At 47.7% G+C, this 26,185-nt stretch overlaps 1 protein-coding gene across 3 annotated transcripts in view; it reads left to right on the top strand.

Annotated features, from left to right (window-relative positions):
- Window positions 1–599: 599 nt before the first annotated feature.
- Window positions 600–26,185, top strand: part of LOC117415070 (IQ motif and SEC7 domain-containing protein 3-like) — a 59,768-nt gene continuing 34,182 nt past the window's right edge. For 2 of the 3 annotated variants that reach the window (XM_059026905.1, XM_059026906.1), the window contains exons 1-3: window positions 600–1,355; window positions 11,070–11,150; window positions 25,882–26,140. In XM_059026905.1, coding sequence (XP_058882888.1) covers window positions 616–1,355; window positions 11,070–11,150; window positions 25,882–26,140 — 1,080 coding nt within the window. In that variant the 5' untranslated portion in view covers window positions 600–615. The remainder of the gene's footprint in view (window positions 1,356–11,069; window positions 11,151–25,881; window positions 26,141–26,185) is intronic. The other variant, XM_059026907.1, reaches the window with a different exon arrangement.

Consider the following 26,185-nt stretch of genomic DNA (forward strand, 5'->3'; position numbering starts at 1 on the left):
GTGCTTGTAGTGCTGTAGGGACCCTACCTGTAACCGTGATAAGGGACGTTTCTCAGAAACACATCGGTTGCTTTTCTTTCCCTTTGAATCTGTGCAATGCTCGTAGACCTGTGTGTGTGTGTGTGTGTGTGTGTGTGTGTGTGTGTGTGTGTGTGTGTGTGTGTGTTTAAAGGATTGTACTCGTCGCTGCTGCTGTTTAAGAGACAAAGGGAAACCAGGCTATATTTTAAGATAACATTTTAAAACAAATATTGTAAAACAGGACAGAACCGTCTGCTGTCCCGTTCCTAATTGGGCGACGTCTCTTATTGAATAGATAATACTGCAGAATCACTGTATAGACTGCAAGCTAACATCTGTAGACTGTAGACGGCATTACTGTAGTATTGCGTGATCAGAATGGGAATTCATTACAGCTGTATGATGATATGCAGTTTCAATCAACTTACAAGACGTTTACCTGCAATGCAATGATTGACAGGGGTTTTTGAACCATTCCTGCAGTGATGCAGAGGAACGCGGCTTTGATAGAGTTAATATCGTTTATTTAATACTAGAAAATGCACGTTTTATTGGACGTGTTGACATCATGCCATACACCGAGTCCTTCCTCCAATGCGCTTCTTCCTCTTCCCAGCATCAGGAGCCGAGGGGGAAAGGCAGCCACAGAGCCAGCGAGCAACCGAGAGGGTGACAGGAGAGGACGGCTCCATCAAACTGCTATCAGAAAAGAATACCAATAGATCGGCGCTTACATCCCCGCAGCGTACAGGTATGGAGAGCTTGCTGGACAACCCTATGAAAGCGGTCCTTTACCTCAAAGAGCTTACTGCCATTGTGCAAAACCAGCAGAGTCTGATACAAACGCAAAGGCAGCGGATAGACGAGTTGGAGAGGAAGGTGGAGGAGCTGATCGGCGAGAACCGGAATCTTAAAGACAAGCCCCAGACACAACCCGTGCCCCAACCCCAACCCCACCACTACCACCACCACCCTTCCGAGCGCAGCACCAGCCCGCAGCCGCCAGCCCACCTGCATCAGCACCCGGTGAGTAAAGCCACCGTAGCCGCCTCGACCTCCCTAGCAGCGCAGCCTCCACTGCCGCACCAGCAGCCGCAGATCCCACCTCAGCAGTTCCAAACTCCAGAGCATCCTCCGCAAACACAGCCCCAGCAGCAACTGCAACTGGTCCCCGCTTCTCCGCCGACCCCACCGTCCCCGCAGTCCCCGCAGCCTAACCAAGCGAGCCCCGAGCCGGCGGAGGTGGAGAAGAAGAAAACCCCGTGCTGCAAGTCTCTGGTCCCGCAGAAGCCCGCAGCGATCTGCCGGGCAGTGGTCCTCGGGAGGAAGCCAAAGTGAGTGTTGCTTATCGGGGTTTAAATATGGAGTCGTAGTGTGTGCAATTGCCGTTTCTGTTGGTTGTCTGTAGGTGTAATAGGGTATATTTAATTATTATTATTATTATTATTATTATTATTATTATTATTATTATTATTATTATTATTATTATTATTAATAATTGACACTGTTGATAATTCATATTCTTGACATTTTTTCAGACAACCTGCCTTATGGTTATATAAAGTCGAGTCCTGTCTTTCTAATGCGTTTCACGATTGTTTTTTTTAGTAATAATAATAATAATAATAATAATAATAATAATAATAATAATAATAATAATAATAATAATAATATATGCAAATCATGGTGTTTAGTCGGCTGAACAGCGGTATTTGATGTTTACATTTTACTAAGGCTGAATAAAATAATATATGCTGTGCTGGTGCACATATTCCGTTTCAGGGATTCAGGGCACGCAGTATGCTTTTATTAGACCATTACCATGGGGTCTGTGTTTGAATCATAGTCGGATTATCTTTGAAGTCATAAATACAAGCATGATTGTGTGGGTTTGAGATTTGTGTGTGTGTGGGTTTGAGATTTGTGTGTGTGGGTTTGAGATGTGTCTGTGTGTGTGTGTATTTGTGTCTGTGTTTGTGAGATGTGTGTGTGTGTTTGAGGTGTGTATGTGTCTGTGTGTTTGAGGCGTTATATGTGTCTGTGCATGTGTGTGTTTCAGGTGTGTGTGTATGTGTTTGAAGTGTGTGTGTGTGTGTGTTTTTGAGGTGTGTGTGTTTGAGAAGTGTGTGTGTGTGTTTGAAGTGTGTGTTTGAGAGGTGTGTGTGTGTGTTTCAGGTGTGTGTGTTTCAGGTGTGTGGGTGTGTATTTATGTGTGGGTCTCCGGTGTTTGTGTTGATTTGTGTGATTTCTATGAAAGTATTTGTTAGGAGAGAGAGGGAGCTGCTGCTCCACTTGCTGGATGGGAATGTCGTCATGGTTACCTACCTGTCCTGTGTTATTGGTCACTGGGCCTGCTTGTGCTGCTGGCATTCGTGTTTTTGTGTGTGTGTGTGTGTGTGTGTGTACCTGTATACCTATGAACCGTGTGTGTGTGTGTGTGTGTGTACCTGTATTGAACCATGTGGGAAAATGATGGCACCATGATGGTAATTACTAATTAGTGAGAAGTGCTTGAGACATGGAGAGTGTCCCTCACACCCCTAAGAGAAAGGGTGCTCCCTCCAGTCCAGGACAGGCTTGAGACATGGGAACTAAACCGCTCACTCCCTAAGAGAAAGGGTGCTTTCTCATTTATGTTGTGATATATAAAAGCTGTTGCAAGTCAGTTCCAGGCCTGGTAGAAAAGACAGTAGGTGCTTGGCTGGCAGGTGGTTCCGTATCTGATATTCTGCAGAAATCATTTTCCCCCTGAAGGAATTAGAGGTGGCAGTTATTGAGGAAGGAATCACCACTTCTAATTTCAGCAGTTTGAAACTCGCTGACATGTCAGATCAGTGCTTCTTTGCTTGACCAGGCTGACCCTACACCCCACTGCCAGTGAGGCGGCCGCTGCTTCTGTTTTGTTGTCCTGTTTTTAAGTGGACAGGCTCCAGCACATTGGATATTAATGAGGGCTGCAGTAAAATCTGACAGGCCATGTTACACCCCACCCCAATGTACCCTGTCTTTACTGAGGGGTAAATGAGAAACTGTGTGTGTGTGCGTGTGTGCGTGTTTGTGTGTGTGTGTGTTTATGTCGTGTGCGTGTAAGTCTGTCAGGTAGATGTTTGGTGCATCATGTGTGCGTGCATGTGTGTGCATGTCTGTGTGTCTGTGTGTGTCTGCATGTGTGTGTGTGTTTGTGTGTGTGTGTTTATGTCGTGTGTGTGTGTGTGTGTGTGTGGGTCTGTCAGGTAGGTGTTTGGTGTGTCGTGTGCGTGTGTGAGTGCATGTGGGTCTGTCAGGTAGGTGTTTGATGTGTCGTGTGTGTGTGTGTGTGTGTGTGTGCGTGTGTGGGTCTGTCGGGTAGATGTTTGGTGTGTCGTGTGTGTGTGTGTGCATGTGGGTCTGTTAGGTAGGTGTTTAGTGTGTGTGTGCGTGTGGATCTGTCAGGTAGGTGTTTGGTGTGGTCGTGTGTTTCCTGTCCTACTTAGCCCTTCAAGCGAGCTCTAATCTGCTGCATCTAAAAAAAGATCATTAAAAACAGAAAAAGACAAACTGAAAACATTCTTCCCAGAGTGAGCCAGAATCACACAGGGGAAGCAAAGCAGAAATGCTGCCTCCTGGTCTTCATTGCTTTTGAATATCAGGTTGTGTGATTGGTAATGGAATCGCATGTATTGCAGTGAGCCTTGGTTACGTTGCTCCCTCTCCCTTCACATGCATTCCCTTGCATTGAAACTCCACGGGCCGTACTTTGAGCAAGCGTTTGCAAACACAAACGGAATTGCTTTCTAATGGTCTTTAATTACACTTTGCAGTAGCACTTCAGCAATCCAAACGCTGGTGTCTATAACAGCTGCATTGATTTATTTGATTTGAAGTGTTATTTTGCTTCAAAATATGACCCAAAGATTACTGGTAAGACAATAAGTGGCTTGTGAAAACGTGGTCATGCTGGTGAGAAGCAAGGAGCTGGAAAACCACAGTTTCCGAGGGGACAGAAAATAAAGTAGTCATTTTTCAAAACTGCTTTTGCTTCAGAAATTCAGCTCTGAGAAGTGGTTAGAAATACATGTTTGCTGAATTGTATATAAGGATGTCAGCAGAAACGCCAAGAGAGATGCTCTATACTGTAACACACACTTGAATGTTAAATAGTAAAGGACATGCTCTGACTTTGTAAAGAGTGCCTCTCGCTTGTCTTCCCTGCTGGAAGGCCTGTTTCCTGCACCGCGTTGCAAAAATAAGAATGTTGTTTGTTTGTGGTACATGTTTTTTAAGGTACAGGGAACATATCAAATTCATTTTCAATTTGCTTGAACATTATATATGTCAAGCTTCACATCCAGGGGCATCCTCTCAACTCCTTTGTCCAGTGTTTAATGAACTCCTGTTCTCTCTGAGAGGAGACAAACTGTCCATTGAACCCAATCAGACTCAGAGAGCTGCAGTAACACAGGTCAGTGTCTCTGAGCATGCTCATTGCGTTTCTCATTGCGTAACATTACCGTGGACTTCTCTGCTTTCAATGAACGCCTGCAGCCAGCATGGCCCCAGTATGAAGGCACGGCAGAGTGTTCAGGGGGGGTGGAGGGGTGTTGTACCGAACATCTGTCAATTACCAAAATCAGGCAAGACCATTTCTTTTTTATTTTTAAATAACGAATGCCTGCCAGTCTGTGAACGCTCTCTTTTTTCCCATTGTTCTTCACTAGGCAGTACAGCAGACACTTGCTTTAGCTAATGTCTCCTCCGTGTTCTTAATGAAGTCTAATCTCAGTCCTGCTCAAGCCCTCCTGATTGTACTCTGCTCAGGTACCTCAGTATGAAACATGGAGTAGAAAACCTGGTGCCCCCAATTCAGAAACTGCGCAGGAGCTCCCAGTCACACTGTGAGTGAAACCGCTGTGTCGGTCTCCCATGCCTCCTTCCTGCCTCGGCTCTTTCTTTGCTTTTTGACTCTTCGTTTTTCATGCTTTTGTATCATTCCAGTGTGAATAAGTCCTGCAGCTGATCTCATTATTATTATTATTATTATTTATTTCTTAGCAGACGCCCTTATCCAGGGCGACTTACAATTGTTACAAGATATTTTTACATACAATTACCCATTTATACAGTTGGGTTTTTTACTGGAGCAATCTAGGTAAAGTACCTTGCTCAAGGGTACAACAGCAGTGTCCCCCACTGGGGATTGAACCCACAACCCTCCGGTCAAGAGTCCAGAGCCCTAACCACTACTCCACACTGCTGCCCTAATGGCTGGGGGTTAAGTGAGGGGAGAGGGGAGAGGGGAGAGGGGAGAGGGGAGAGGGGAGAGGGGAGAGGGGAGAGCTCCGGACGCAGCTCCGGACACAGCTCCAAACGCAGCTCCGGACGCAGCTCCGGACACAGCTCCAAACGCAGCTCCAAACGCAGCTCCGGACACAGCTCCAAACGCAGCTGCGGACGCAGCTCCAAATGCAGCTCCGGACGCAGCTCCGGACACAGCTCCAAATGCAGCTCCAAACGCAGCTCCAAACGCAGCTCCAAACGCAGCTCCGGACACAGCTCCAAACGCTGCTCCAAACGCTGCTCCAAATGCAGCTCCAGACGCAGCTCCAAACGCAGCTCCAGACGCAGCTCCAGATGCAGCTCCGGACGCAGCTCCGGACGCAGCTCCGGACACAGCTCCAAACGCAGCTCCGGACGCAGCTCCGGACACAGCTCCAAACGCAGCTCCGGACACAGCTCCAAACGCAGCTCCAAACGCAGCTGCGGACGCAGCTCCAAATGCAGCTCCGGACGCAGCTCCGGACACAGCTCCAAATGCAGCTCCAAACGCTGCTCCAAACGCAGCTCCAAACGCAGCTCCGGACATAGCTCCAAACACAGCTCCAAACGCTGCTCCAAACGCAGCTCCAGACGCAGCTCCGGACGCAGCTCCAAACGCAGCTCCAAATGCAACTCCGGACGCAGTTCCAAATGCAACTCTGGACGCAGCTCCAAATGCTGCTCCAAACGCAGCTCCAAATGCAGCTCCGGACGCAGCTCCGGACACAGCTCCGGTTCTAGCTCCAAACGCAGCTCCAAACGCAGCTCCGGACACAGCTCCAAACACAGCTCCGGACGCAGCTCCAAACACAGCTCCAAATGCAGCTCCGGACACAGCTCCAAACGCAGCTCCAAACGCAGCTCCAAACGCAGCTCCGGACACAGCTCCAAACGCAGCTCCAAACGCAGCTCCGGACGCAGCTCCAAATGCAGCTCCGGACGCAGCTCCAAACGCAGCTCCGGACGCAGCTCCAAACGCAGCTCCGGCCGCAGCTCCAAACGCAGCTCCGGCCGCAGCTCCGGCCGCAGCTCCGAACGCAGCTCTGAACGCAGCTCCGGACGCAGCTCCGGACGCAGCTCCAAACGCAGCTCCAAACACAGCTCCAGACACAGCTCCAAACGCAGCTCCAAACGCTGCTCCAAACGCAGCTCCGGACGCAGCTCCAAACACAGCCCCGGACGCAGCTCCAAACGCAGCTCCGGACGCAGCTCCAGACGCAGCTCCGGACGTAGCTCCAAACACAGCTCCGGACACAGCTCCAAACGCAGCTCCAAACGCAGCTCCGGACGCAGGTGTGCAGCTCCTTTTTATATGTGTATTGAATTTGGACTCTTTCAATGCTATAGGTCTAAGAAAGAAACTATAGCTCCTCTCAAAACAGCAGAGCCTAAACGTGTATACGAATGTGGATATACATGCCTGTGTCTATTTGTTTATCTGTATAATACACTAACACTATTTGTTTAGATATCTTAGGTTAGTCTTTCTATAAAGCTGAGATCTGGTGCTAAGACATCTATTGCAGAAAGGGCTGCAGTTCAAACTGGTCTGTAAAGTCTAACAATAAGTTAGACCGCCTGTGGAAGATAAAGGTGCATCTGAAAGGTAAATGATCTTTTAACCTGTGGTTTTAAACAGCGATGTCAGCTTGCAACATGCACCTTGCTTTGTTTTTCATGTCACAGTGTTGGCGCAGAACTGATCTAAGAGAAAACATGATCTCAAATATAATGGAGCCTTTAGAAATGGGTTCGCCCGAGGTCTCTGCTTAATCCGTTTGGTTTAAAAGGTGTTCCAAGGTGTATGTCTGCTTTTTTAAATCACATCTCCTCTGCAGTGAGCAGGATATGGATTACACTAAAGAAGAGATGCTGATCCCCCTTTAAGATATTCAATCTGTATCGTGATCTTTTAATAATGGCAGCCCAGATTAACACCTAAACAGCAGCTCCACACAGTGCTGAGTGGAGCCCTGCAACACTGGGCTTTAATGAGCGGATGGGGCTGATGTTCTTTTAAAGAGTCATTTAGCAGAGCTCTCCCTCCCACAGAGCCAGAGTTCAAGCAGCAGCTTTATTACAGGTGCTGTCAGGCTCTCGGTCTGGCAATAGGAACGCTCCATTGGCTCTCTGCGCAAGGGCCTGTGTAGGAGGCTCTCGGCCGCGCCTCGTTCGGAAGCCTGAAGTAGGGCCAAATCCAAACAAGTGCCTTTCAAAATGCTAATCCGGTGTTGAAATGTTAATTGGATGTCAGAAGCATTGACTAGCAGAGAGGCGTGTTCCGCTTGGTAGCTGGCGAATGCATTCGCTTCGAGTCCTGCTTTTGTGTTGCTGCTCTGTGACAAAGGTCTGGCCTCGGGACGTGTGAAGAAAGGACCCCTCCTCTAAAGAGCACGGAAAGAGGAGGCCTCCAGTGCTGCTGCGGGCGGCTCTGCTTGTTCTTGCACTGAGGTGTGCTGCATTGAAAGGCGCTGCCCGAGGCTGGTTATTAGCGTGTCTCAGAAGACACAAAGACCTCATGACCCGTTGGTCTGCAGCTCTGTGTCTGCGTGTGTTTTATTAGTAGCACAGTAAAAGCATCGCCTCCTATTGAAGGTATGGCCCGCTGCGATGGATTTCGTGTATGGTAAATGCAGGGAAGGGAAAGAGAGAGAGGACCAAATACTACTATAGGAGGATTTCTCTAAAAAAAATGGATTTGATTAAGCAGAGCATGTAAACAAGCAGTATATAGGTATGTATACTATTTTGATTTAAAGCTGCCATGCATATAATAATGATAATAATTGTAAGCACGCAGGTACATTAACTTTTCAGCATCCCAGTCCCTGGTCTTTCTGACCCCTCAGTGTTTCTCCCTGGGCAGTGCCTGTGTATCCCAGTCCATGTTCTTTCTGACCCCCCAGTGTTTCTCCCTGGGCAGTGCCTGTGTATCCCAGTCCCTGGTCTTTCTGACCCCTCAGTGTTTCTCCCTGGGCAGTGCCTGTGTATCCCAGTCCCTGGTCTTTCTGACCCCTCAGTGTTTCTTCCTGGGCAGTGCCTGTGTATCCCAGTCCCTGGTCTTTCTGACCCCTCAGTGTTTCTCCCTGGGCAGTGCAGCATCACAAGCTCTCCTGACCCCACGGTGACCTCTGCGGAGGGTTGCTCTAATGACCCGTTCCCTGCAGGGTGTAAACGCTACATGGAGGAGCGCACACAAAACAGTAATTATTCGCAATGTGTTCTTCCATCTGTATACAGCACATTCATCCCATCCTTACCCAGGCACTAATGAGCTGGCCTTCAGTTTTATTGAGAAGTATTTGACTGGACAGTTTGAGAAGTATTTGACTGGACAGTTTGTGAAATACACTTGAAACATGAACAGCGCCCCTCTTATTGGAACACACAGCAGTCCTGTCCCCCATTGTCTCATCAGGAATATCTTTTGTTTTTTTACGCTTTGAGTTTGGCAGTTTGGCACAGGCAGATATTTCATATGCATTGGCATCGTTTGCCTTCAGAGACCATTATAGTAAAGCAGGGTTAAACTCTGCAGCAGCACTGCGGGTCGCTTCACTCCCATAACTTTATCTACAAATGAATCTCTGTCACTGCTAATGAATCCCTCTGACACCAAGGAGAGAGAGAAAGAGAGAGAGAGAGAGAGAGAGAGAGAGAGAGAGAGAGAGAGAGATGGAGAGATGGAGAGATCTGTTCAGTAAATTGTCTAGTCCCAGTAGTAGCCAGCCTGTGTTATTGGCTACACTCTGTGACATTGTGAATCAGCCGCTTACCATCCCTATCCCTTCAGCTGTCGGTGCGCTGAGGTGGCAAATGTCGGATTTTGTTTGATAAAAAAAGCCGTTGTAGGTGTTATTATATAACGCTGACGCGGTGACTTTGCACACAAAAGGAGCTCCAGTGCCCAGTTCCTAGTCCCTCAGCAGAGTGCTGGCTCTGCTCTGTATTGTGAAGGCTCTGCTCTGTATTGTGAAGGCTCTGCTCTGTATTGTGAAGGCTCTCCTCTGTATTGTGAAGGCTCTGCTCTGTATTGTGAAGGCTCTGCTCTGTATTGTGAAGGCTCTGCTCTGTATTGTGAAGGCTCTCCACTGTATTGTGAAGGCTCTGCTCTGTATTGTGAAGGCTTTGCTCTGTATTGTGAAGGCTCTGCTCTGTATTGTGAAGGCTCTGCTCTGTATTGTGAAGGCTCTGCTCTGTATTGTGAAGGCTCTCCTCTGTATTGTGAAGGCTCTGCTCTGTATTGTGAAGGCTTTGCTCTGTACTGTGAAGGCTCTGCTCTGTATTGTGAAGGCTCTGCTCTGTATTGTGAAGGCTCTGCTCTGTATTGTGAAGGCTCTGCTCTGTATTGTGAAGGCTCTCCACTGTATTGTGAAGGCTCTGCTCTGTATTGTGAAGGCTTTGCTCTGTATTGTGAAGGCTCTGCTCTGTACTGTGAAGGCTTTGCTCTGTATTGTGAAGGCTCTGCTCTGTATTGTGAAGGCTCTCCTCTGTATTGTGAAGGCTCTCCTCTGTATTGTGAAGGCTCTCCTCTGTATTGTGAAGGCTCTCCTCTGTATTGTGAAGGCTTTGCTCTGTATTGTGAAGGCTCTCCTCTGTATTGTGAAGGCTCTCCTCTGTATTGTGAAGGCTCTCTTCTGTATTGTGAAGGCTTTGCTCTGTATTGTGAAGGCTCTGCTCTGTATTGTGAAGGCTCTCCTCTGTATTGTGAAGGCTCTGCTCTGTACTGTGAAGGCTCTCCTCTGTATTGTGAAGGCTCTCCTCTGTATTGTGAAGGCTCTGCTCTGTATTGTGAAGGCTCTGCTCTGTATTGTGAAGGCTTTGTTCTGTATTGTGAAGGCTCTCCACTGTATTGTGAAGGCTCTCCACTGTATTGTGAAGGCTCTGCTCTGTATTGTGAAGGCTCTGCTCTGTATTGTGAAGGCTCTCCTCTGTATTGTGAAGGCTTTGTTCTGTATTGTGAAGGCTCTCCACTGTATTGTGAAGGCTCTGCTCTGTATTGTGAAAGCTCAGTCCTGCTGAGGAATCTGATCGTTTGAGCACCATTCAGGGGTGCAATGGGATAATCCAATCAAAATAAACGTGCTAGATTTAAGCTCTGTTTATTGCACGCAGCTTTATTTTCCTAAAACTAACGATGGCGCACTTTAGACGGGTCATAACGTTTCAATCCCAGAGCCTGACAGAGACTCCGGCACAGCGGCAGGTGCTGAAGGTCAGCACCACTCTTTATATTGGATGTGCTACACACCCTGCATTTAAACCACAAATAATCTGGCTTGGACATTCCCCTGATGCTGTTCTACATTGTGCAGCTGGGAGTTCTTATTGAAATAACACACATGTATAGCACTCTAGAATGCTTTATGAGAAAGTAAGCAACCGTTTCTAAAAGCAAATGCCCTCTGTTAACACTGCACTCATGTACTGGCATTGATCCTGTATTTCAAGGGCAGTCGGGCGTTGGCAGGTTGTGATCAATGCTATAAGAAAAACACTTTTTTCAATAATTTCACAAATAATACAACGACATTTGCCCTATATTCTGAAGTAACGCTGGATTTTGGTTTAATAGGATGTTAGAGAATTCTTTATACTCTCCGTATCTGTATTAGAAGTATATTTCTATGACTCATAGATGTTTTTCTTAGTCCTCATTTCGTATGTTATGGTATCTTGATCCCTGTGTATCGCTGCAGTCCAGCTGCAGTGCTGAGGTTTCATTTCCCTGCGTTCGTTCTCTCTTCCCACAGAAACGAGACGGTCCTGCACCAGTTCTGCTGCCCGGCTGCTGACGCTGACCAGAAAGCAGATTCTTCCAGCTGTTCCACAAGGTAGGGGTTTGCTTCCTGTCAAATACGCGCTGACTTCCTGTTTTAACCCCGCCCCCTCCCCTCCTCAAGTCTGATATTTCCACTGACATGTTCAGGAGCTGGTTTGCGTCTGTGTGATGCCGGGAGGCTTCCCAGTGACGTTAGACACAGCTCTGTCCTATAAGGAGCTCACAAAGGTCCCAGACTGACACACAGCTCTAAATCCAGACTGCTGTGTGTAGTGTGCGGTGACCACAGAACCACGAGCCAGGACTGAATACGAGAGAGACTCCAGCCTGCTCAAGAACATGCTGGTGTGATTAGGACTGGAGACTCAGGAAAGGCTCTTTCCAGTATTGGAATGAGCTCTCTTTGGAACCTGTGCTGTGTTTACATACAGCCGGCAGCCTCTATTCCAGATCACACTTGTAAGTACTTTTGGTTGAGGCAAGCAGCTGTCTCAAGTGTGTAATGTTGAACCCATGCGGAATGGCATATCTCTGAATGTATGGCTGCTCGAAGGTAGGGGATTGTGAAGAAGATGGCTTTGGTGGTGACGTCAGACCAGGAAATGAATTCACAGTAGCAGACTGGGGTACAACTGTGCTTCTTGTGCGTTTATTCAAAATAAAAGATTTAAACAAAACTAAACACTCAAAGCAAAAGGCACGAAGGACAAAACAAATAAACAAACAAAGATACAATAGTGATAACAAATATCACTAGTAGCAGTTGTTTTCTTTATATTTCGTTTACCTCATCTCTCTCACTTTCTTTCTTTCTCTCTCTCTCTCTCTCTCTCTCTGACTGACTCTCTCTCCTCTCTCACTTTCTCTCTCAAAGTGACTTTCTCACAACAACAAATAATGACGGAACGCACCTCGCTTGTCCTGCCAAACCTAATAAATCATAACATCAGCTTGTCATAATAATAATAAACAAATACAATAAAATACAGACCATGCACAGGGGCGGGGAGTACCTGTCACAGGGACCGTGACTTCCCCTCTCCGCTCTATATGCAAGACACTATTGACCCTGGTTCTAGACCTTCAGCGCTCTCGGCACGGTGTCGACTGAATGCACACCCGAGTGTAACCGATGAAGGCACTGGCTGAAACTTCTGCCAGTAGATTCAGAACCCGCGTTCCTTCTCCCTGTTCTACAACGCCATTCAGCTTCCAGACACAGAAGGAAATCTCCTGAACACGCATCTACATTAACACACAGACCCTGCCCCTCTGGAAGAGACTGATCAAAGAACCATCCAACAAAGTTTATAAGTCATTTAAACAGTCCTTTTGTAGAACCCCACGGTAACGGCTCTGTTCATCACTGAAACAGTGTATGGCAGCCATTAAATCAATGATGCAAAGTAGCTGAAGGAATGGAAATGTTAGATTACTCCCAAAAATAAGTATTTGTTCCAAAGAGCCTCTGTATTCTTAAGCCTCAAAGCCTAATACCCAATAACTTTGAAGAGCACATTTCAGTAAGTTGGACTAATCCACAACCCAGGAGGTACATACCCTTACTTGCGTCTGCAGCCCGATTTTACGAGGCCTAATCCAAATTGCCTGGTTGTATCATGGTTGTCCGTCGTCTGTGTGCGTGTGTGTGTTTGGGTTTAATGTGGAGGCCCAGCAGAAAACAAATCTGTTTCATTTTTAAGTAGCACTCTGACCTAAATTGCATTCTTTCTCTCTGTCACATTCTATCTCTCACTCTTGGTCTGTCACACACTGTCTGTTTTAGGTTGCTCTGAGAGGTGAGTACACACAGGTAGTTCTGTGTGAACTGTGCTAATTGATTCCTGCATTCAGATTGAAAGCAACCTGTGTTCTGTCAGAATCCCTTCATTGAGCTGTCTGTCAGATTACACATTTTGGGACTTTTATGTACATTACAGTAATAATGAAACTCTCTGTATACAGTAGGTCTATGTATAATACTGTTTCAGTATGCTTACAGCATGTGACATCAAAGCATATACCAGACTGTGCTACTTTCAGTTGTTCGTTTTCAAAAGCAACAAATGACAAGGCTGATCAGAGACTGGACTCAACCTGTCTCAATCCGAGTCCTTAGAATCTAATCACCGAGCATATCCGAGCAGAGAGGGCTGAGCGAGGGCTCCCTCAGAGAGCTGCCTGCCCCACACTGTGCCTGGGAAAGAAGGTAAAGAACAGACAAGTGTGGTGACACATGGGGAGAAGCATGGGAAAGCATTCAGGAAGTGGATAGAGATAATACCCAGGCTGTTACTGAGTGATAGATCAAGTCTATATTATTATAATACCAGACCTCCCAAGTGACCCGGATTTCACAGATCAAACCCACATTAAAACCCACAGATATGAGACAGACAGCCTGCAAAATAAAACTGCTATGAAAGATCAGTGTTGTAAAAATCTGACACTTGTCATTATCAGTTTGTGATTGAATGTACATTCCATTCATTGATGGGTTCTTAATTCAAGCTGCAAATGAAATCATTTTAAATCAAACAATGCTGTTGTTTTCTTTTTCTTTTATTGATTCGATATGTAATTTTAATCATTTAAGATTATTCATTGTCCAAAATGTACCTCTGTGTAGAAAGCTAGGTTACTGACAGCATAACAGGAACGTTTGAAGTTGGGGGGGCGTTATCAGCAAATCCAACTTAATAAAACCCTAAGAGGCAGAAGTTAATTAAGCACAATTAGACGTATGCAGTAAGCTTAGTGTTTAATTGCATGTTGTCAAGGGAGCTGGAGTAGAGCTGGTTTCTGAAGGCAGGCAGGCAGGGATGGTGACAGGCAGGCAGGCAGGCAGGCAGGCAGCGTGACAGGCAGGCAGGCAGGCAGGGTGACAGGCAGGCAGGGTGACAGGCAGGCAGGCAGGGTGACAGGCAGGGTGACAGGCAGGGTGACAGGCAGGTAGGGTGACAGGCAGGCAGGCAGGCAGGTTGACAGGCAGGCAGGCAGGGTGACAGGCAGGCAGGGTGACAGGCAGGGAGACAGGCAGGCAGGCAGGGTGACAGGAAGGCAGGCAGGGAGACAGGCAGGTTGACAGGCAGGGTGACAGGCAGGCAGGCAGGGTGACAGGCAGGGTGACAGACAGGGTTACAGGCAGGGTGACAGGCAGGCAGGCAGGTAGGCAGGGTGACAGGCAGGGAGATAGGCAGGCAGGGTGACAGGCAGGCAGGCAGGGTGACAGGCAGGGTGACAGGCAGGGTGACAGGCAGGCAGGCAGGCAGGCAGGTAGGCAGGGTGACAGGCAGGGAGATAGGCAGGCAGGGTGACAGGCAGGCAGGCAGGGTGACAGGCAGGCAGGCAGGGTGACAGACAGGCAGGGTGGCAGGCAGGGAGACAGGCAGGGTTACAGGCAGGCAGGCAGGCAGGTAGGCAGGGTGACAGGCAGGGAGATAGGCAGGCAGGGTGACAGGCAGGCAGGCAGGGTGACAGGCAGGGTGACAGACAGGCAGGGTGACAGGCAGGGAGACAGGCAGGGTTACAGGCAGGCAGGCAGGGTGACAGGCAGGCAGGCAGGGTGACAGGCAGGCAGGCAGGGTGACAGGCAGGGTGACAGGCAGGGAGACAGGCAGGGTTACAGGCAGGCAGGCAGGGTGACAGGCAGGCAGGCAGGGTGACAGGCAGGGTGACAGGCAGGCAGGAGCACAAATTAAAGCTTCCTGCTGTCTCTCTGTATCGGGTTTGTATTGAAGACTGTCCTGGGAGACACTGGCTGTACGTGTAGTTTCTTATCTCTATATGCAGCTATGGGCAAAAGTTTAGCATCACCCTATAGAATGAACAAATTTTGCTTCATAAAGTCGAATGAAACCTGCTGAATAATGTTACGTTACCATATTGAATTACACAGCGCTTTGTAGTTTTTCATATACTTAACCGAAATCTGACAAAAAATGAAAAATGTACACATTTAAAAAATCATGAAATACTGTACTACTATTATGGCTTCAAGTAGACTTTTGCGATATTCTTTTGTAGATATTACAAGATGTTAAAGAAAATATCAAAATGATGTTCATGTATTAAATATAAATATATACTGGGGACTCCATCGAGATCAAACCAACTACAGCCACTTGCATTTCATCAAGAATTACATTAGTATAAAAAATGTCCCTAACTTCAGTTTTGCAAATGCAGTGCTGTTTCATTGTAACAGTTCCATTCAGGACCATAGAGACTGCGTGCATAAACAGGTTCTTTTTTATCTTAGCTTCTGGTCCAGCGCATTGGCGGCACTGCTTCACAGCGGTGTGCCAGGGGTTTGACATTCGACCCCAGTCCAGGAATGATGCGTTTCGTGCAGAAGCCTGGTTTCATGTCGGCTTGATTTCTCGAGGTTATTCCACTCTCCTTCCCAGTCTGAGCTGCTGGATGGGACCTCTGTACACACACAGGCAGGGCTGTAGCCATTGTGTTTGTTGCATCTCTTATCCGCACCCTCTCGCTTATTGCTCTGTCTTCCTTCAATCTCAGGTGGGATTGCTTCAGCACGCAGCACGTTTTTGTTTTTCGTGGTTTAACTGTTACCAATGTCCACCTTCATTCCCCAGGGTTCACCATTGCTAGCCCATGCTCGCTATATGCACCACAGCCAAACCATAATTCATTGATTCTAGTGATACCCTGAATCCGTGAGAGCTGCACAGTATTAGGACCTCCAAACTACACCTGTACCTGATATCGGTATACCAGGAGAACACGCCCCACACCGGGGTATACCAGGAGAACACGCCCCACACCGGGGTATACCAGGAGAACACTCCCCACACCGGGGTGTACCAGGAGAACACGCCCCACACCGGGGTGTACTAGGAGAACACGCCCCACACCAGGGTATACCAGAAGAACACGCCCCACACCGGGGTGTACTAGGAGAACACGCCCCACACCAGGGTATACCAGAAGAACACGCTCCACACCGGGGTATACCAGGAGAACACGGGATAGACAGGTCCTAATAATATGGACAGGCAAGGTGTATTTATTACAGAATATATGACGGAACAGAGTAATGTTGCATTATAATCCAGGCAGTGCTTGTGAGATTATTATTACACTGATTCGAGCGTCAGATTGAAGCAGTTCTTGTGAGATTAGTTGCATCCTCATTATTATAATTACACTGATTCGAGTGTTAGATTGAAGCAGTTCTTGTGAGATTAGTTGTATCCTCATTATTATAATTATACTGATTCGAGTGTCAGATTGAAGCACACTTTCCCCCCGTTTTGTTCCTGACTCGCGCTCTCCTCTCTCTCATATTAACTGGCTCTTCAGTCTCTGAACATGGTGCTGTTGTCTCGTGCTGTTGTCATGGGAACGCAGAGGACAGCAGGAGCAAGCTGCCCCAGCGTCGGCTGGCAAGAAGTGATGAGCCTGATCGCTTTAGAAAAATCTGAAGAAAAAACACAGAGTTTGTGCTTACTTACCAGTGAAGACAACCTTAATCAGAGAGAGAGAGAGAGAGAGAGAGAGAGAGAGAGAGAGAGAGAGAGAACCAGGCAGAAGGAGAAGACATCTCTGTGCAGTATATTGCAGCCAGCCTCCTCATTCGAAGTGATGTGTTACGTTTTTTCTCTGCATTTGCTACATCAGCTTTGGCAATGCTTGTATGACTTATAATGCTAATAAAGACCATTTTAGTTCAAGAGACACACAGAGAGAGAATCATGTTCTGAGTGGGAGTCTGACAGAAATAAGATTAAACGTTCCTTTCCCCGTGTTCGAGTGGTGGGTGGTCCGCGTGGGAGTATTGGTAAGATCATGTGAACGCTTTTTATTTTATTTATTTTTTAACCCTTTTTAACCCAGCTGTTTGATCTATAATACATCACATGTCAGAAATCAACAAATCACAGTGCAGTATTTGCCACAATTCCAGTACATCTTCTCCTGTGTACAGATGTCATCCCGTGCATAGAGCAGCACACCTGATTCCATCAAAACCAAACCACACATACCTGGAACCTTTAGTAAAAACGGATCATCCTGCTAACTTCACTCTGTCTTTAACATGACACTTGATTTTGGACTGACCGGGAGAGGAGAGGTAAAAGTTGTGTTTTACAAAAATAATATATATTTAAAGCTCTTCCTTTCATTCGTGTGATTTATTTCACACAGTTTTGAGCAGCCAGAACTGTTCAGCTTTCTTCCTCTTACCCAAACTGCGCGAGATGATTTCTCTACGACCATAACAGGCATACATATATAAATGAGAACCAGTCTTAGAACGAAAGATTAGTCTGCAGTAGTGAAGGGCTGCCAGAAGGGGGTGCCAGATTGCAACAGGATTTATAGCTACTGGAGATTTCTTTAGAGATGCGGTCTTGAAGTTGTAGCAGCACCATATGGATTGAAACAGGGTTAACAGGAGAGCGCAACCAAATGGGAGTGAGGATTTTGAAAACTACTTGGGCTTAAATTGGAATCTATTGTGAATTAGGTTTTTAAAAATAGAAAATATCTATGTTTAATAGAACATACATTGCGTGTGTTCAGCAATACAAGCGTGGCAAGAAATATCTCCTACAGAAGTTCTCCTCATACAAACAAACATCCCTCTTATAGAATCTCTCCTCTCATTTCATTATATCGCTGTTATCTTGACCTTCTGTCCTCTCTCTGCCCCGGGGTCTGTGATCACTACCTGCACCCAGCTCAGCTTCCATTCACAGCTTTACGCCTCATCACTTGGGGAAGCCAACACCAGACCCTGAAGCTGTACCATTGAGCCATTTCTCTAGTTTCTTTAGCATTGCTGTAGAGTGTCTGGACATTACTGTAGATGCTGCTATCCAGAGGAGGCCAGCTCTGCTCTCAGTTTGTGTTTTAGATGTATCAGCAGAGATGCTCCCAGCTGCCAGTAACTCACGGAGCTGTCTTCATTTCTCTCACTGTTTTCCTGTGAGACGTCCTTATAAACAAGGTGTTCACATTGCAGTGATTTATTTGTTCGCATCCGCGCCTCTCTTGTGTCCAAAGAGATTTAGTGCATTTCCAATACTGTGGGAGTATCAGAGAGGCAGAACGGATGATGATGTTAAAGGAGCGCCAAGGACTGGAGTCCAGAGGTTTAGCAGCCTGAGTGAGCAGTGGAAGCAGTGGAGACGGATTTGGGATGGATTGGATTCCAGGGGTTTAGCAGCCTGAGTGAGCAGTGGAAGCAGTGGAGACGGATTTGGGATGGATTTGTGAATAAAACGTGTTACTAACACAACACAAAACAATGCCTCGGTTTCCCTTTGATCCTTTCGTGATCAAACTAACTCAAACTCCTTTATATTTTAAGTGATTATTTGTCTTAACCTTCTTTATCCTTTCAATGTTTTTTTTCACTTTCCTTAGTTTCTTGTTTTGAAATCAACACATTAATAAACATGTTTGTTTTGATCTATTTAATACCTGCAGACAAATACTTCTTAAAGGCATTTCGTCTACAAGAAACTTCTCTAAAGAGTCCTGGAATTACAGAGTGCTCTGGGATCTCATTGCCTTGCACAGTATTGTCAGTGCGGTATTGAATTGTATGCCGTCCCTTTAAATCTGTGCACTGCGTGCCTCTCGAACGCTGATCTCGTTTCTCACCTCCCCGCTGATTGGAGGAGGATGTGAAGTGACCCGCCTCCTCCGCGGGGCCCGCATTTTTCACAGGATTGCAGACAGGAAATTCTAATACGCTGTCTGTCTGACTGATAAAGAAGCATCTTATTTTCTCAGCTTCATTACAAGTGAGTCGCTTTGTAAAGTCACCTCTAGGGTCACATTAGAGCCATTATTCTGGGATTGATTTTGTGGGACAATAGAGAGTTCTCAAAGCAGGAATGAGCCGTCCTTTAATAAAAGCGCTTTGCTTGTCCAGGATCCCGTCACACTCACTTCTGTTGATACAGATCTGGGTGCTTGGCAATCCTTCTGCTTCCTCACGCTATACAGCAACTCGCTGGTCTGAAAAATTGCAAAGGGAAACAAGTGGACCAGATGGTGCTTAAAAAGCAGGGACTTGGGTTGATTACTGAGCACCGTGTTCCAGCTAATAGGATCTGCCAGTCAAGCAGAGGAGCACGCCCATGGCTGGAGCCGCAGACCTGCAGGAGAGAGAGCTCCCACAGGTGGGACTTTCAAAATGCATTAGACGCAATAGAGCTTGTTTTGCAGATTTGTTTCCTTCTAAACAGCACTCATGAGAAGTCAGCACATGTGCGGTTTCCATCTGTGGCGTACGCAGTCAGGGGCTAACCTAATGTTCACTACGCCCTACTTTCAGAAACGATTGTCTATCAGTAAAGCATCGCTGTCTGCACTGTGTTTGTTTAGTTGATTTGGTTCTTCACATTGTAATCCACACTCGAATGTCACACTAGTCACTGTTAACCCTTTCAGTACTGATTACAAAGTGCAGCTCCCCTAACCCTAAACCTAAACCCTAAACCCTAACCCTAACCCTCTCCCTCTCTCACTGTGAGCAGACTTCACAATGAATGTTAGGATCCCTCTCTCACTGTGAGCAGACCTCCCAGGGTGTTGTCATGAATCCTCAGGCTGCATTTCCATATCCTCCTCTTTAAAGCCCTCATTTCAGTGATGAACTCAGTTGGCGGGGTTCATTAGAGAACAGCAAACGTGGTTCAAAAGATAACAAAACAAAATCATTAAGATCATGGTGCGATGGCAGAACATCGAGCAAATCCTGCTTGGTATGAAAAGCCTGGCCACAGTTCTGCTCCCAGCTTCCACGTCCAACATACCTGGCCAGGACCTACAGCACAGGAAGTGACGAGGTAGCAGGAAACACGTTTTCAAAGAATCTGCATGAAACCAAGAGACCTTCGGCACAAGCACTCATCAAAATACGTGTCATTAATACTGAAGTAAACAAAATCATAACTACTACTGTAGGACCAGGACCAGGACCATTTGCAAAGAATGATATGTAGGGGTTAGGGTTAGGGGAGTTAGGCAGCTCTATTTCACTTGTGCATACTGGTGCAGCAATAGGTATAATGTGCAATAGAATCTTGAAGAGTTTTTAGAAGTGTGTTTGTGTGTGCATGTGCGTGTGTGTGTGTGTGTGTGTGTGTGTGTTTGGTGGCTGGCAGCCATCTTGGCTTAGGTGCAGAGGAACAGCCTGGGGCCAAGATGGCCACCTTTGCACAGCCACCCCTCTGCTGTAAATTGGTTAGGGGTAATTGTTTGCATGTTTTATTGATTAATTAAAAGTGTGGAATGTGGCCAGTTGGTGATTACATGATGATTAATTGTCAATCAACCCCTGGCCACATGGTATAAAATGACAAAGGATTGTTTGTTTAGAGGGAGATAGTTCAGTGAAGGACCATGCCAGGCCTCAACAGTGGGACAGAGATAAAGATTAAGAGAAATATAAATAATACACAAAGCGTGGGTGTTGTTTTGTTTTGTAGTGTTTTAGAAGTGTTTTTGTTTCAACCTTTGTTTTGTTTGATATATAATAAAAGAGCACAAACACGTCCTGAAGCATAGTTTCTGAGTCTGGGTACTATTTCAAGGGCACAGACCAGCCTTGACCTTGAGGGCTTTACCACAGAAGCTGAAGCATTCAGTCACTGAGGCCCTGGGGAAGGGCTGGTGGGGGCACTGCAGCACTCTGTCAAGTCAAATAGATCTAACACATAATGGAGCCACTTTACCCAGTGAGGTGCAAGAGAAGCAGCCTGTGTGCAGCCATGCGGAGGCAGCGGCCTGGTTTTGAGACCTTCTGTTGTAGATGGTTGGGTGTCACGGGGACTGTTTCTGAATTTTGAAACCGCTGACAGATGAGTATCCTCTGTGGAGACAATGGGGTCCACTGGCAGCAGAGAGACTGGTATGATAGCATTGATGCCCACTCTCCTCTGTCTCTTAATCCCCTCCTCTCTCCCTGATCCCCACTGCGTGCTTTACAAACAGATTAGATACCAGGAGATTTGTGTCCAGCCACGTCCACTGCAGCGCCTCATCCGGGCTGTGCTTTAATGTGATTGCTCTGCTCAGAGCAAGTTATTAGTCACAGAGACTGAGCTGAAATGGACTTCCGCTAAACGTCCTTTAGGCAGACATTTCTAACCATGCTTCTCTCAGATCTCAGATCCCTGTGTGTTAATGTGCTCCGTACCGTACGTACGATAGGGAGATGAGTGAGGGGAAAGGAGAGAGGGGTGGAGGAAAACTGAAGACAGATGAAAAAGGAAATGTGGAAGAATGGGAAAGAAAGGTAGAGGAAAGATGGAGGGCGAATGAGGGGAAAGAGGGAAGGGGAGTGAGAGGGAAAGGAAGAATAAAGAGAGAGAAAAGGATTGATAGAGAAGCAGGGCGGAATTTAGGCTTCAAGGTCAGACACAAACCAGGATGCTTCCTTCTTATGCAAGCCATGTGAATTACTGTGTCTGTAGGGAATTTATTAAAGAAAAACTAAAGAAATCAGGATCTTAATATTCCTTCATTAATAATCATGCACTCGCTCTGCCGCCTGTGGAGTCTGGGAGTCGTTAATGTTTCACAATCAGATGATGAAATGGGGATCATTAAGTGCCGCACTGGCTCCTGGGTGAGGCTGTGAGAGGGGCTGTGACACGGAGGGCTGTGAGTGGGGCTGTGACAGCGAGGGCTGTGAGTGGGTCAGTGACAGCGAGGGCTGTGACAGTGAGGGCTGTGAGCAGGCCTGTGAGAGGGGCTGTGACAGCGAGGGCTGTGAGAGGGGCTGTGGCAGCGAGGGCTGTGAGAGGGGCTGTGGCAGCGAGGGCTGTGAGAGGGGCTGTGAGCGGGGCTGTGAGAGGGGCTGTGACAGCGAGGGCTGTGAGAGGGGCTGTGACAGCGAGGGCTGTGAGCAGGACTGTGACAGCGAGGGCTGTGAGAGGGGCTGTGACAGCGAGGGCTGTGAGAGGGGCTGTGAGAGGGGCTGTGACAGCGAGGGCTGCGAGAGGGGCTGTGAGCGGGGCTGTGACAGCGAGGGCTGTGAGAGGGGCTGTGACAGCGAGGGCTGTGAGAGGGGCTGTGACAGCGAGGGCTGTGAGAGGGGCTGTGGCAGCGAGGGCCGTGAGAGGGGCTGTGGCAGCGAGCGCTATGAGAGGGGCTGTGGCAGCGAGGGCTGTGAGAGGGGCTGTGGCAGCGAGCGCTATGAGAGGGGCTGTGAGAGGGGCTGTGGCAGCGAGGGCTGTGAGAGGGGCTGTGGCAGCGAGCGCTGTGAGAGGGGCTGTGACAGCGAGGGCTGTGAGAGGGGCTGTGGCAGCGAGGGCTGTGAGAGGGGCTGTGACAGCGAGGGCTGTGAGAGGGGCTGTGATAGTGAGGGCTGTGAGAGGGGCTGTGACAGCGAGGGCTGTGAGCAGGGCTGTGACAGCGAGGGCTGTGAGAGGGGCTGTAACAGCGAGGGCTGTGAGCAGGGCTGTGACAGCGAGGGCTGTGAGAGGGGCTGTGACAGCGAGGGCTGTGAGAGGGGCTGTGACAGCGAGGGCTGTGAGAGGGGCTGTGACAGCGAGGGCTGCGAGAGGGGCTGTGACAACGAGGGCTGTGAGCGGGGCTGTGACAGCGAGGGCTGCGAGAGGGGCTGTGAGCGGGGCTGTGGCAGCGAGGGCTGTGAGAGGGGCTGTGACAGCGAGGGCTGTGAGAGGGGCTGTGGCAGCGAGGGCTGTGAGAGGGGCTGTGGCAGCGAGCGCTGTGAGAGGGGCTGTGACAGCGAGGGCTGTGAGAGGGGCTGTGGCAGCGAGGGCTGTGAGAGGGGCTGTGGCAGCGAGCGCTGTGAGAGGGGCTGTGGCAGCGAGCGCTGTGAGAGGGGCTGTGAGAGGGGCTGTGACAGCGAGGGCTGTGACAGCGAGGGCTGTGGCAGCGAGGGCTGTGAGAGGGGCTGTGACAGCGAGCGCTGTGAGAGGGGCTGTGAGAGGGGCTGTGACAGCGAGGGCTGTGAGAGGGGCTGTGGCAGCGAGGGCTGTGAGAGGGGTTGTGGCAGCGAGCGCTGTGAGAGGGGCTGTGAGAGGGGCTGTGAGAGGGGCTGTGACAGCGAGCGCTGTGAGAGGGGCTGTGACAGCGAGGGCTGTATGTTTACATCTAGCTAACACCACACTTACATGCTGTAGATATACTAAAAGAGGTTTCTTGCATAAAAACAGTTTTACAAAAAACATTGTAAATCAATCGATGTTTAAAGATCAATCCCACAGCTTCACAGTGACGTCAGCCACAAAACACCTTCTCTGCGTGATGAGAAAATCCCTGTCACTCTCTCTGTTGCTGTACGCCACACTGGGGAGCACACTGGCCAAGAACTGACCAGAACTGTGTGAATCCTGATTGTCCCAGAACAGCATTCCAACAGGACTAATACCCAAATCTTGATCTGAGGAAAATCCTCACAGTTAAACCAAGGCTTTTCTTTCAGATGCTCCTGCTCCACATTAGCACAACAGCATTCTGAAAAGCCCCTTGTGCTTTTCCCTGCTGTGCCGATCTGATGGCAGTACCTGAACCCCCGTGAGCTCACAGAGCTGTTCATGAGCACCATGGAGCATTAGTGTGAGGCTCAGGTGGAACATGGAAACTATTGAAAAACTCAGTAACCAACAGAAAATAATAAGACATGCCAATGCAAACGATGCTGTGCTAATATGAGGTAAGATTGTTTTTCCCTGGCACGTCTTCTCGCTTTCCTCAATAATTATAACAATAAATAAGAAAACATTTCTTAAGATAACTTCGCATCAGCTCACCCCATAACGCTGATGATGACTAATTAAATACTCAATCAGAATGCGCTTTGCAGCTAATGAAATATTCATTAAAAAGATTGCGTTAGCACTAGTTCCAATCAGTGCACATCAATAGGCATTAATTAGCCCTAATTAAGAGGCATGGGATCGGTTTGGAGTGAGCGTGGACGGAACAGTACCGTCTAGTGTAACCTTAGGAACTCTGGTACAGCGCATCACGCGTGATAAGTTGCAGTATAGCTGTTACAGTGCTTTCCTGGGGATCATCCCCAGCTGCAGATTAAGTTAGTTCCAATTGCAACGAACAAACGAGTTGGGGATCAGCTGATCCTCAGGTTTAGTCTGCAGCAGAAGAACAAGACTAGGGCTAGTGAGCGAAAAATCGCCGAAACTGGCACGATTTTTTCCGAACCCACATTCTTGAAATCAGCTCGGTGATACACGGCGATGCTGCAGAGAAGCGCATTTCCGTGCAGCTCTTTCATTTGCGGTACGGTTGGTTTTTTATTGAATATTATTTTTAATAAAGCGTCTTGTTCCTTAGCCCCTCCTGAACTACATGTATTTGTCTTCCTCCCCCTAGTCTGCCACAGTACATGCAGTGACACCAGAAATATGACGATTGCAATGTGCCTAGTTTCACATTCTGCATGAAGGCTCAACTGTGTAAAAAGACAGAGAATTTCCCAGTAAAGCTAATTAACTTGAATTCCTAGAACAAACTTCCAGACAATATTAAAAAAAAAAGATACAAAAAAAAAAAATACTAATTTACACAGGGCTTACAGCAGCTGAAAACGATTCCAGCAGTTTGTGCATAGCTTGAAGGACCACTCGGTCAACCCTAATTAGTTTTCTATAAGCACTCTGTGTCCTTTAAGATCCAATTAGGGTTCTCACTTACAATAACTGAATCAGAGTCATCGTCTCCCTGTGTGTAGACGTGGTCAACGACTTATTTAATCATTGTCTTCAGTGTAGGTCACATTTTTAATAATTACAGCAGTAACGCAATGAAACAGTAATAAAATTAGATGAACATGTTGACAAGCAGTCTGCGTCTGTCTCACTGAAGCTGCCCTCCTCTGGTTTCCCAGAATCCTAGCTCTGTCGTTTTCATGGTGGAAAGGCCTTATTCCCCTCTAGTTGATAGGGTTAAGTTTTCTTTTTACTACGACAGGAATCCCAAAAAGGCCCTTACAGCTCTTGCCAAAATTTGCATCACCTAGAATTTTAGGATGAACATATTTTAGATATTTTATTTAATGTGATCAAAGAAACTACAAAATGATATCGCAGAAGTCTACCGGAAGCCGGAATAGTAGTACAGTATTGCATGTTACATTTCTAAATGTCACATTTTTGTTAGTTTTCATTTACGAGTATAGAAAATTACAAAGCGGTGTGTAATTCAGTACGTTAACAAGGTAACATTATTCGGCAGGTTTCATTCGACTTTATGAAGCAGAATTTGTTCATTCTATAGGGTGATGCAAAACCACTTGCCACAGCTGTAGCTTTACTGTGAACTTTGTTTTTTAATAATCTCACACAGCTGAACTATCTAGAATATATCCTCAGTAAAGACAGAGAGAGACCCCCAGGATCTCAGCACTAATCTTTCCTCTGTAAAGACAGAGAGAGACCCCCAGGATCTCAGCACTAATCTTTCCTCAGTAAAGACAGAGAGAGACCCCCAGGATCTCAGCACTAATCTTTCCTCAGTAAAGACAGAGCGAGACCCCCAGGATCTCAGCACTAATCTTTCCTCAGTAAAGACAGAGAGAGACCCCCAGGATCTCAGCACTAATCTTTCCTCAGTAAAGACAGAGAGAGACCCCCAGGATCTCAGCACTAATCTTTCCTCAGTAAAGACAGAGAGAGACCCCCAGGATCTCAGCACTAATCTTTCCTCTGTAAAGACAGAGAGAGACCTCCAGGATCTCAGCACTCAGCGTTCAGCCCCCAGAAGAGGTTGAAGGTGCAGCTTCACATGCCGTTTTCTCCTTTCCGCAGCAACTCCATGCCGGCGAGCTGTGCCCCGGGGGAGGCCGGGGAGACTGCAGGCGGAGGAGGAGGAGGGCAGGAGGAGGAGGAGGAGGCAGGCACCACGACCAGCGGAGTGGAGGGGGGAGTGGGCTGTCGGGGGGGTGTGAAAGCCAGCCTCCATCACACCGCCTCGCCCATGAGGGTGCAGAGGAACAAGGGGGCCAGTGCCTGCTCACACTCCTCCACGTCCGACTATGAGCTCTCACTTGACCTCAAAAGCAAACAGGTAGGGGACAGTGGCCGTTCCAGGGGGCTCCGAGTCTCCTGGGCA

This window comes from Acipenser ruthenus, chromosome 7 (assembly GCF_902713425.1).
Source record: "Acipenser ruthenus chromosome 7, fAciRut3.2 maternal haplotype, whole genome shotgun sequence".
NCBI classification, from domain to species: domain Eukaryota; kingdom Metazoa; phylum Chordata; class Actinopteri; order Acipenseriformes; family Acipenseridae; genus Acipenser; species Acipenser ruthenus.